Here is a 13,433-nt window from a genome sequence, read left to right as displayed (position 1 = left end):
ACCCAAATTTCTTATTTAACCATCAAAGATTTTACTAGTAGAGTTAACTAAAACTCACTTGCTAAGATTATTTGAGAACTAGAAAAAATGAGGGTGAAACCATAAGTGCAAAGTTTCAAATCTACTCTAAAAGGAAGGAATGTTATATTATCTACTGGCCACTTAAAAACGTCTCCAATAAATGCCATATGATGTGTAAATAACAGGCCATGCTTTTGTGTTTATCAAGATCATTAAAAGAGAAGAAGTAAGCAAATAAAAAAAATGTGTATAAGAAAAGAAAAAGTCTGTATCTTTTAACCACACTTATACAAGAAAAGATTAGAAGATACGCACCTAATGAAAATTTTAAGCAGGAACGCATTTCTTATCATGGTAATTGGAACTTTGTATCTAGCACTACAAGTCATGAGTGTGACATGTTCTCTACCACTAGAATAGAATCAATAGATAAGCTAGAGTTGTCAACTTAAATCACACACCAATAGACTGGACCTTCCTATGTCTCAGATGAAGCACCCAGTGGTCTGTCATCGCTCAAATTGCCATTTTCTCCAATAATGCCATTCCCATTTATATGACCATTGTTTTCCAAACCATAGATATGCCCCATTTTCTCACGTTTGGTCTCCAAATACCTCTTGTTCTCCATAGTTATTGGTGTCAACAATGGGACCCTGCCTGCAATTGCTAAACCATAACCTTTAAGACCAATGTACTTGGCAGGATTGTTTGTCATTAGCCTCATTGTCCGGACACCTATATCGCGAAGTATCTGCAATAAATTGGATTGAATATTCAGCTACTTAAGATGCACTGCTGACCAAAAGAAAAAGAAAAACAAGTGGTAGATAAAGGAAGGCCAAGAGGGAACACAGAAAGTCCATATATGCCGAGCATAACATCAATGTAAGTTGTGTAACTAATGAATAACCTAAAAAATTGAAGGAGAATTATATTCCACCTAAAAGTTTTGATTATAAAAGCATGGTTGACTCCAAAGTCCAAATATCTAAATGAAAGGATGCATGGAAGAGAAACTACTTAACGTGAAATCCTTATCTCATATAGGAAAGGAACTCTAGTGTTACAATAATAAAAAGAGAAAGAAACATGCGCATGCATCAAAGCATACATATTTTAATTGTTTTATTAAAATATGGTCTCATCCAATATTTTAATACCCCAATATCCAATGATTAATATAAAAATGAAATGGTGGCAATTTTTTAGTGAAGTAAGCCATTGAATGGCCACAATCACCAATGAGATGGTTCATGAATGAGATCCATTCAGATAAGCAACACAAAGCGCACACTGGAAATATGGGCATGAATGAGATCTAATTAAGTGGTGAAGAGACACTTCTCAAAAAAATAAGTGTTGAAGAGACAATACCTGTGCACCAAGGCCATATTCCCGAGAATCAACGGGCAACCCCAACTCCTCATTTGCTTCAACTGTATCACGCCCATCATCCTGAAGGTTGTAAGCACGAAGCTTGTGGCCAAGACCAATTCCTCTACCTTCATGTCCACGGAGATACACCAATACACCCCTACCTGTTGCCTCAATTTGCTTCATTGCTAGTGCTAACTGGTTTCCACAGTCACATCTGGCTGATCCAAATATGTCTCCAGTGAGACACTCGGAATGTACTCTCACAAGAATATCTTGCCCATCCCCAATCTCGCCCTGTATATATTAAGACCTTTTATTACTCTTGGGAGTGAATGAAGGTGAAACAATGATTTTTTCCTCTCATTTGTAAGCCAAACTACAATTTCCCCTAGTTGCGAACTTGTGATTTTCATCTATGTATTGACTAGATCACAAAAAATAATAATAACAAAATCCACAACCAAGCCTTAATCTCAGAATTTTGGAGGTGGTTACATATAAAAAAGAAAATAAATAAAAAATGAAAGAAAAAGACGTATAGCTAAGTTTTTTTATTGATAAATGTAGAATTTGTAAACAGAAGGGACACATGTTGAGTAGAGAATATCAGTTGACGGTAAAATAATGGCCAACCAAGCATCTAGGCAGAGCAGAAACGGTTTTTACCCTTAGTTGTGTAAAGAAGACAAAATACCGACACCAAAACCAAAGAAGATGAATAGTGTTTAGGAAAACATTAAACAAAAGACATGAGCAATGTGATCCTAGTTTTTAATGAAGTTCTTATAACCAGTCTTGAAGCCCAAATTATATCAAGATAGCCAGCAAATGAAAGCTAATACACCAAGAAGCCTTCAACCCCTCTAGCCAAGAAGTGATGGACAATCTCCTCATCTCCCAAGCTAAACAAAACCTGTTTAATTTGCATGGTGGTGGATGACAAAATCCTTGGAGAAATTCATATAAAAAGATGTCCAATTCAAACGCTACGTAACATGCAATTGGGTTTTTGTTTTAATCAATTCTGAATAGGTGAGAAAATGCCATTCAAGCCCAATGACTTACAAATTCACCAGAGCACAACCTTGAAACTGCCACTCAAAAACTATGTATCAGATAAACGTAAAATAGTATATTTGTTCAAAAGGTTTCTGCAATATGCTCAAGGAATAATGAATCCATGATGACATAAGTCTTGATATACCATATTAAACTTTACCTTGAAACTATCCCAACTATTCATTCAAGTCCATTTTTTAACTGCCAAAATACACAATTCCTAGAGTCATGATACTGAAAAAAAGTATGCAGTCCTTCATTGCCTAGCATAGCCTGTAGAGTACCTTCTGAATTCAAATGTAAATAATGTAAAGGGAAAAGTACATACAAATGAAGTGGCTCTATATCTTTTTATATATTACTCCATCGATGTGAAAAGGAGCTGATGTATTTGGAGTAACTTTCCTCCAAACCAGTTTAAAGGAAAATTATGTCATTATCAAAACACTGCAATTTCCAACAAGCTAGTCCACGTTGTGATATAGAAGATGAGCAAAGAGGTTGAAAAGAAAAATGCTTTACCACCCGCTATTTACAAAACATCATCATCTACAAATTAAGGATTGCTTCAAATTTCCATAATTCTTGCATCTTCTCTCTAATACATTCCAATCCGAAAAAAATCAAAGTCATTAGTTTTCCCTACCATTGTGCAATACCACTCTTAGGATTTAAACCAATAACAATAAAGCCAAAAATAAATCAACAAGGACATACATAAAAAACACAAGAATTATGTGGTTTGGCAAATTGCCTACATTCATAAGCAACAAGAGAAAGTTTCACCAAGAAAAAGAAGATTATGAAAGTGGCACAAAAGTTCTCTCAAGAAACCCAAAACCCAAATAAACCCAAGAAAAAATAAAGGAGATCACTATTGCTTTTACAAGGGAAAAAAGCCATTGCTTTATTAAACTCTGTAAGGAACCTAGTGGTTCCTAATGGGAATGGATATGAATTATAGGGAAATTGACTTAATTTGAGGTAGTCACCCTCCATAGAGAGAGAAAGAGATTAAGAGAGAGAGAGAGAGATGTACGAATGCACTAAGAAATTGGTTTATTCTTCAATTGATATCTAATGTTGAATTACAATTATGTATTTATAGGAGACTAGCTCTAATCTCATTGGCCCACATGGCTTAAGATAATTGGCTAATTAATTCAACATGTGTTCTATGAATAAAACCACGTGTTAAATGAGCTACAAGTGCTCAAATCCTAACTAACTCATCTTAGTCTCAACTAACTAACTAACTAAAGAGATTACAACAATTGTTACAACAATTATTTCATATTCCTAACAAACTATTTTTCTTTGATTTGGTGTTTTATTCTATACCTAGAGTGTTTTATTCTGTACTTCAAAATAAGTAAAGAGTAGTTCAGGAATGTCAAATAATTACGTGCATTGATTTTGGAAAGCAAACATCTATTATGGGGCATCTCAAAAAGGAAAGAAGGACAAATGTAATGGTATAAAGGAAGAATCTGGTAAGGCATTGTCATCAACATTAAGAAATTCATTATATAAATGTTCATTATGAATGGCTGAACCTAGACAAGACACCATGCATGTATAATACAAAGCTACAGAAAAGTCACTTCAATTACCAGTTCAACCAAAATCCAACTGATTGAAATAATTACTTTTAATTTCTTTGTAACATGAGAATGTTCCCTGTAATTGATGAAAATCATTAAAATTAAGGGAGAGGAAAGGGTGGGGGGGAAAAAAAGGCAAAAGAACATTCCGTGTGGATACAAGTTGACTCAACCAATGACCAAAACTAAATGAACTGCAATTTGAGTGTTACAATTCAAGAAGATTTCAAACTCACAAATGTTGGTATTTCCAACATAACCTAGCTAAGGCTATTCAAATATGAAGGACAAGTCCTCAAAGAAAATCAGGCTTTTTTTCCTTTTATAAGTAAGATATTTTATTGAAGAAGAAGACTATTAATGTACATAATTAATAATACACAAGAAAACTTAATGCATTACATATAAAGAAACAGGTCAACGGGAGACTCGATGAACTGTACAATGGAATGAGTTTCACTAAGACCCGGTACACAAGACCTTCAAATAATGATCTAATGAAAAGAGTATTCAATTGCTCCTCTGAAGATTCCACATCTTTGAAAGTGCAATAATTCTGCTCCCTCCAAAATAACTACATTGGTATAAGAAGGCCAAATTCTAAACAATAGAAAAGTGTTATCAAACCAATTCCTCCATCTAGTTAGAAGATCAATTTACCCTTTTTGGCATCACCTAATGTACCCCAAAAACATGAAATAATAAAACTCCACCAAGCATGTGCAAGGTCACAATGTAGCAACAAATGATCCACAATTTCCCCATTGCAACTACACATACAAGATCAATCTACTAATGCAATTCCCTACTTTATGAGATCATCAATGGTCACTATCGTATCCCAAGCTGCTGTACACACAAAGAAGGCAACCACTTTGGAGCCTTGGCACAATAAATGCTTCTCAATCGCACTCATCAACATGGCATAGTAAGAACGAGCATGAAGATTTCTATTAAAACTCATTTTCCACCTCATTCTATCAGAGATCTCTCTATTTGGCATATTGGAATACATTCAAGCATAGATTCAACCAACTCCAACTCCCAATCATTAAAATCTCTATTAAACTTGAGATTCCAATAACTTAAATTCCCATCATTTCAATGCTCCAAGAACAAAGAGTGATTGTAGCATCTTTGTCAGTTGTAATTGCGTGCAACTTTGACTAGAAGTCCTTTGTAAGGATCATGTTTTTATGTAATTGGCATATCCTTCAACAAAACACACTTTATGTCAAAACTTATTTTCCGCTACACTCTAATTTAGTTGGTGATTTGATTGTGCCTTAATTTGATTTGCACATAATTTGACTAATTAAGCTACTTGGGTAATTGGATTAATTAACTGGGGTCAATCTATAACCCAACATCCTTCAAAGGTTGGTCCCCACACCACTTGTTTTGCCAAAAGCTCATTTGATTACCAAACCCTACCTCAAAATGGGCTTGCATATCTCATCCACCCTAATAATCTTTCCTAAGCTACAACCATGGGATCTTCTAACTTGCTTCATTATCCATCCTCCCCAATCCTCCTCATACTTCTCTTCTACAACCCATCTCCTTGAGTGTATTTCTTCCTCCCAAAGGCACCATAGCCAATTACCCAATAGAGCTTGGTTAAAGATGCCTAACTTGTGCACCCCAAAACCCCCCATTGGCAATTAGGGAACACACTGTATTCCAATCCATTAAATGAAATTTAAACTCAACTCTGAAACCACTCCACAAGAAATCCCTCTATAACCTCTCCAACCTATTTGTCACATAAGTAGGTCTGGTAGACAAGAAAAGATAGTATGTTGGTAGACTTGAGACTTGAGAGTGTATTTTTCCAACCCTATAATCTCTGCTCCATTTTCTCTAAAATGAGGTTCCACACTGTTTTCACCTTGAATGACAATCCCAGAGGCATGCCTAATTCATTCATTGGCAAACGCCTAATCTTACAACCAAGGGTATCCATTAATTCAGAAAAAATTCCAACATTTCCTACAAGGACCACTTCACTCTTACTTAGTTTTACTAACATGTTGCAGCTTCAAAGCATGTCAACACCATCCTCATATAAAGGAGTTGATCCATATTTGCATCACAAAACAAAATCAAATCATCGCCAACCAATAGGTGTGAGATCATAAAACCACTTTCTATTCCATTACCAACATAGAAACCAAAGATGTAGCCCTCTTCATCTTCATAGCATCCTACTCAGTACCTCCATAACCAAGATGAAGAGCAAATTTGAAAGAGGATCACCTTGCCTTAACCCCTTCAAAATATTGAAGAAGCTTGTATGGGAACCATTCACCAACATTGAAAACCCATAGTAATGCATTAGTGAATCTGACGACTCCACTTATTACCAAACCCCATTCTCCTCAATCAAATAAATAAGAGTATCGTGATTAACATGAGCATATATTTCTTCAATATCTACTTTACAAATCAAACCTAGAACACCACTTTTTATTAGGCTATCAAGAAACTAATTAGCAACAAGAACCATATCCAATATTTGTCTCCCACCCACAAATGCAATTTGTGATTCAAATACTAGTTTCTCCAACATAGCTGTTTAATCTGTTATCCAACAATTTGTAAACCTTCCCACCAAACTAATGGGTCAAATCCCTAATATTAATAGCATTATTCTTTTCAGGAATTAATGCAATGAACAAGGAGTCAGTTTACACATTTTTCAAACATATAGGATTCATGGAATTCTTTGAAGAATGCCATAATATCAACTCGAACCACCCTCCAGTAATGTTGGAAGAAGGCCATAGTGAAACCATCCACTCCAGGAGCTTTATCACCCCTTAGCTCCTTTAGTGTCTAAACTACTTCCTCCCTATCGAACTCCCTTTCCCACAGCAATTTTTCATTCTCATCAACGATAGAAAATTTCAACTCGCCCTCTGTTGGTCTTCAGCGCCCCTTTTCCTGATATGCCTATGAGAATTAGCAAACCTGAGGAAGAGCCTAGGGTTGTTATCACCTTCTTTTAGCCATAAGGCACTAGATTTATTCTTCCATGAAATTTCCTCCAACAAAGCATCCTTTATACTTCACTTTTCAACTACTCCTTTGGATTCATTCTTCATTTGACAGCCCAGTGCCACCTTCTTTCTCATCCAACATTAACAAATTATTCAGCAATGCCTTTTTCTTCATTCCCATATCCCCAAATTCCTGCTTATTCCACTTTTTCAATTCTTCTTTGAGAGCTTTTAGTTTCCTAGCTAAAAAGAAGACATAGAAGAGAGCAAATTAGGAAAGTAGAAGTTCAAAGCTTTCTTACAGGATTCAAAAACTCCATGTGCACGAGAGAGAGAGAGAGAGAGAACTTCTGAAATCTGATCCTGATAAACATTCATCTCTGTTTCTATAACCTGAAACTGCCATAAACAAGCCTACTGAAGGCTTAACAAAACCTGAAAAGACCTTCAAAATTTCATCTTAATAACTCTCCACCACTGTTATCCATTATTTATATAGATAACCTATTTGAACTGAATGCTTTGTAAAGCCCATATATATAAGTACAACCATTTTTAAACCTCATTGTAATAGAAAATAACCTTTTAAGTTCCAAATTCATATCAAAATCACCAAAAAAAGTTCAGACTTTTTGAAACAAGCACTTCCTAATCTTAGGGTATGTGGTTCCTCCACACAGTTTTGACTCAATCCAGGAACATCATATGTGGTTGCATCAATGTCGCATAGGACACTACCATCTAAACCACTCAAAGTGGCCTAATCAAGCAAAATATGCTACAAAGAGGCATTAAATGCCACATGGTACAACTTACAAGGGGTATTAAAAGGACACTTGTAAGAAGTGAAACTTGTAGGCTTGTAGCAGAATACAGATTAAAAGAGTTAATGAAAATAAAGACAGATGGAAAGTGGCAACATTTTAGAAAGTCAACCATAGGAGTATGAATTAACGAAATAGGACGTATGGCAGAAACATTATGCATGACTCAAACCACAACTGCAACCGCCCTTTGATTGACAATTATCATATCAGGTTATTTTATATTGGCATTATATAATTTAGATAGTTTTAACAGTATATAATCTAATTATAAAGATTGGCTTACTTTAACCATCGCAATGTGCTCCATCCCATCCAGCAATGACCTATAACAGTAGGCTTTGAATGGCCCCCACATTGTGGGTATTGGTGCAACAGCAGCCTGCTCCACCAACTTATCTCTTTTCCTCCTATACCTGCCAATTGTAACCAATAGTCGGTATGAGAAGAGATAATCTTTTATATTAGTTTAAGTAACAAGAATCAAAAAACAATTTGTAAATGAAAAATTCCACCAAGAACCATGAAAAGAAGCCAGATTTTTTTTTTTCTTTTTTTCTTTTAGACATTTCTGAAGAGGCAGACTTTATCAATTGATAGAATAGTTTTACATATATGTCCTCAAGCATTGGAAGAAGTGTTTATTTGGCAACTACAATTAATACACTTTCTAGGAAAGACATGAAAATTTGCTGAAATACCTGATTAAATCAGCAATGGAAATAATTTTCAAGTTTTCTGCCTCTGCAAACTGGCGAAGCTTTGGTAATCTAGCCATTGAACCATCATCATCCACAATCTCACATAACACAGCAACAGGATCAAACCCAGCCAAAATAGAAAGATCAACAGAAGCTTCTGTGTGTCCAGCTCTTTTCAAGACCCCTCCCTCCCTGTACTTCAGAGGGAAAATATGGCCTGGGCGATTGAAATCTTCAGGTTTAGAATGTCTTGATGCAAGAGCCAATATTGTGGCTGCCCTATCGCGAGCTGAGACACCAGTTGTTGTACCGTATTTTGCATCCTATGATTTTCAAAACAATTGAAGTCAGACATATAAATCAACATTAATCATAGAAAGCAAGCAATTTAAAGATGGAAAAAGTTTAACTACAAACCGGTTTGGAGCAAAATTCCTCCAACCACTGTATGGCGGTTGAAAAGACCATTCACACGTACTTTTAGGCACATGACCTTTTTAATGAGTCATGTGACTAGTTTAAACTATACACGGGGATGGTCTTATGAATTGCCACATGGTTGGAGGAGATTCCTCCAAATTGATTTGGAAAAAAAACTTTTTCTTTTAAAGATATATCCAAGGTGATACTAATAATAATTAGAATCTTACATATTAAACCTATTCTGGATGGTAAAGCAAACGAAAAATTTCTTGAACAAATTAGAATAAACATTACATCATCACTATCAATATCAAACAAAGATTGGGATCAGCATGGCCATCTCTTTTTGCAACTTCAGCCTCCATTATTCCAAATATCCAGTCAAATCATACGTATAATATTCCACCATGTATGTAGACATTGCTGTCTTTATTCCATATATTTTTAGGGGTACTAAAATTCGTTGGACTCCCAGAATTTAAGCATTTAGAAAGTATGCATGCATAATCACATATAATACACGGACCGCTAGGTCTAGGAACAGGATCAGGTCACCTTTATTGTGGCCACCTAATTGAACATCAAAATTCACAACATGGCCACATGTTCTGACTGGTGGTATAGTTGCAAAGTTTGATCAATATTAAATACTCACATCCTTCATCTAAAAACCTACTAATGAGTCTGCTAAAGACAGCTCAACCAAAGTTCCAACAATTAATTGAGCTTCAGGCATATTTCTCCAAATTGACCATTACAATTATATTTTGCATCAATGCAACAATAACCATAGAAATGAAGTGGTTGTTATTTGCTCAAGCATTTCAACAATTTAATTGATGCTACAGTGAATTTTTTCACCGATTCTAAAATTATTGTCTTCCGATTATATCTAGTCATCTACTCTATTTTAAACAATGCGAAAAACAGTATATGTTTTCTTAGCTACATTAATGTTTCATCTCTTGTCCAAGAAAACAAACTAAAATAGCATTTCAAGTCCACAAACACATTCACAATGATTTCATACCACTGACACAGTAAATGCTGTAGAAAGCTTTTCTTCATTCTCCTTCTGCGTCACCATCAATGGAAGTTGCAACCTCTCCAAGTCCTCCCCTTTCATGCTCACACAAACAATGCCAGTTCCATGCTTGACAATAAACGCCATAGCCTCCGGTGTCACTTTTGATGCTGCCATTATAAGATCTCCTTCGTTTTCTCTATCTTCATCGTCCACAACAATTACCATCTGCAACAATTAACCCACATTAATAACCCTCTTATCTTATTATCCTATCCCAAACAAAACAAACACAATTATCTAGCCAGTAAGCCAAAGCCCACCAAAAACAAACCTTGCCTTTCCTAATATCCTCAATAGCGTCCAAAATAGAGGCAAACCCATCTGTGGGACGGTCCAGATCATACTCATCATTGTGAAAGAAACCACTAGTTGCTGGTTTGATCTCTGCTGATAGTGTTCCAAAACCAATTTCATCACTCTGTGTTTCAATCCCACCCAACTCTTTATTCACAAAACTGTCATGCCCTCCAGGTATTACTGAAGCTCTAATCACTCTACTATCACCCTTGAAACTCAAGCTCAATCTTTTTGTAACATTTGCCAAATCAAAATCAAAAGGGTACCCATTTGCAATAAACGGTTTTGCACTACAATACACACCACTCTGCCCTCTGCAATTGACCAAAAAAAAAAAAAAAGCAGCTATAAATCACATCACAAACCCAAAACAAAGCATTTTATACTCTTATTTCGTATAAGAACAATGAAAAAATAAGAATTCTTGTTTTTGTGATATGGGAATTGTAAAAGAAAGCTCACTGTAAACGGGAAGGAAGCAGCGGAGAGAAATGGTGGAGGTTGATCGAAGCCATTCCGGGAGAGTTGGGAGCTTCTGAGGTCTGAGCCTTTTGAATGTGTTAGTGTTTGTGTCTGTGTTAAAGATAACGTTTTTGGCAAAACGGGATGGACAAAGCCCGCGAAAGAAAGAAATGAATAAAGAAATGGTAGATAGGGAGAGAGAGATTTGGGACACTATCAAGCTCTCTGCGTATATTACGAGGGAGGGAGGGGTTGCTTGATAGTTGATAGGATTAGAATAATCACGAACACCAAGAAATGGGGAATAAGGGCAGTGAAAATATGAGTTATTTTTAAAAAAAATTTATTATTAGAAGTGAAAATATAATTATTTTTTATTTATTTTGTTGGGAAAGAAGTGAAAATATGAGCCAAGCTTGAGCTCATATTAGTGAGTTCTAATTCGCTTAATTAGTAAAGAATTTGATAGTTGAATAAGAAATTTGAGATTTAATCTCCGCTTATATTAAAAAATCAATTAGTGTTTTAATTTGATTATAAACATGGTTTTAAAAAACCGATACGATGAAAGAACCGGAAAAGAGACTGATTATTGGTTTTCTGGTCGGATCAGGTCGAAACGGTGACGTCATAAATAATTTAATTAATAATTTTTTAAATTATATAAATAAATAATAATTTTTTATACTAAAACTAATTAATAATTTATAAATACACATGTAAACTAAAATGCGTTGTAAACTATAATACTCTATAATTCATTAACTACTAATAATTGAAAGAATAATTGAGTATAAAAGTTACCATAGAGTAATGGACTGAATAAATGATAATAGTAATTAGTTAGTTTAGATTCAACAAAAAAAAGTAACTAATTAGTTCATACCTGACTCAATGAACTTATAAGTTATATATATAATTATAAATAAATAAATAAAGGGAAAGAAAAGACTATGAGACAAGACAAGAAAACTTTAAATAAGGAATGGTAATGATGGTCACACGCTGGGAGAGTAAAAATGATTAAAAAAATTAAAAACTTCTGGATTTAGAAACCCAAAACTCAAAAAGCCAGCCTTTTGCCGTTGGAATTATAAAAAAAAGTCAGCCACTGTCAGTCATTTGTATGTTTCCACGTCTTCCAATGTTTTATTAAAAGATCTTTTTTTTCTATTTCACGTCTTCCTTGTTCCTTGTACCCACTTCAGGTTTAACTCTTCATTTTTCAGATCTCTAAAGTCTAAATACACTCTCTATTCAAGCTTTCAAGTTTCACGCTTTCAGGCTCTTCCTCTCTGTTCAAGCTTTCAAGTTTCAACATCTTCCTCTCTCTGTTCATGCCTTCAACCCCAGTTTGCAAATGTCATTGAATCAATGGTGCCACCCACCAACCAACGTTGTCCCAGTTAGGCTGAGAACCTAGCAACGCCGTCCCAGTGTTAGGCTCTCGTCAGTGGCGCAAAGACAGAGTTGCCAATAACCGGTTCTATTACACGTGTCATGATTTAATATCTTAGCAGTTTGATATTGGTAATTCGAGGAGTAAGTTCGGAACTCGTGTCAATGGGTCACTCTTTAACTGGTAATTCGAGGAGTAAGTTTGGAACTTGTGTCAATGGGTCACTCTTTAACGGCTACCATTGTGTTTTTCAGGCCTAAGCAATCAAATAACATGATAAGTGTTCAAAATAACATATAAAAGCCTTTTCCATTATAAGATAAAAGGAGAGAAACAAAATTAAAAAAAAAAAAAATTATCTTGTATTTTATTGTGGATTGCTTTTGCTAAAAAAAAAAAAAAAAAAAAAAGAAGAAGAAGAAGAAGAAGAAGGGTTATGTTAAAGGACATTGCAAGGTGTCCGTTAACAACAATTTTTTTGAAATTTTTCTTACAATTTTTTTTGTTTTTTTTTTTAACAGCTTTATCTCATTTGTTATGTTTTATAAGTACCGCTTGATTTTTTTTTTTTTTTTTATAACTTTTTTCTGACTTTTTTTTTTTTGTGTCTTTTTTGCACCTTAGGTGCTTGTTAACATTTCCCAAAAAAGAAATATAAAGTTTTTTAATAACAAAGGGAAGTCTAGTCTACTGAAACATTCCGCCGTGGTATTCAGTTACAGAGTGTTGTGATATTCTACCATAGTATTCAGTTACAGTTTGCTATTGTGATATTATGTCATCGTATTTTGTCATAGTGGAAGGCATTTAGTATTGTCAGACACAACAAAAATGTAATTTGCTGCATTACCTGAGTCATCCCACAGCATTATGTGGGACATTCTCACAGGTCCACATAGATGAAATTTGTAGTAAAACATTCAAGTTAGTGTGAGTGTGTGACCATAAACTTAGTTCGCATAAGCTTCTGCTATAAAGCTCCAAAAATGTAAAAATATTGTAGATAATAATAAGATACAAGCAAGAGTTTGTTTGGATCGGAGATAGTGAGATTTAGTGTATGCATGCTTGGAAAAAGGTTTTTTTAGAAGTTAAGTGACTGAGATTTAGAAGGGGAAATTGTGAATGATACTAGATTATCTTGATGTTTCATGAGTGTTTGATTCTCCTTTTG

The 13,433-nt window shown here is 34.8% G+C and overlaps 1 protein-coding gene across 1 annotated transcript; it reads right to left on the bottom strand.

Annotated features, from left to right (window-relative positions):
• Positions 1-248: 248 nt before the first annotated feature.
• LOC126732437 (bifunctional riboflavin biosynthesis protein RIBA 1, chloroplastic-like) lies at positions 249-11,143 on the bottom strand. The gene is made up of 7 exons (XM_050435285.1): positions 10,861-11,143; positions 10,373-10,712; positions 10,045-10,266; positions 8,592-8,914; positions 8,177-8,306; positions 1,399-1,695; positions 249-775 (listed from the first exon to the last, which is right to left on the bottom strand). Exons 1-7 carry the CDS (start codon positions 10,911-10,913, stop codon positions 500-502), a joined length of 1,641 nt encoding a protein of 546 aa, XP_050291242.1. The 5' UTR covers positions 10,914-11,143; the 3' UTR covers positions 249-499.
• Between the last annotated feature and the right edge of the window lie 2,290 nt (positions 11,144-13,433).

Source organism: Quercus robur, chromosome 6, assembly GCF_932294415.1.
Source record: "Quercus robur chromosome 6, dhQueRobu3.1, whole genome shotgun sequence".
Classification (NCBI taxonomy): Eukaryota; Viridiplantae; Streptophyta; class Magnoliopsida; order Fagales; family Fagaceae; genus Quercus; species Quercus robur.
Note: the sequence above shows the minus strand (reverse complement) of the source record. Positions and strands in the feature narration are given on the sequence as shown.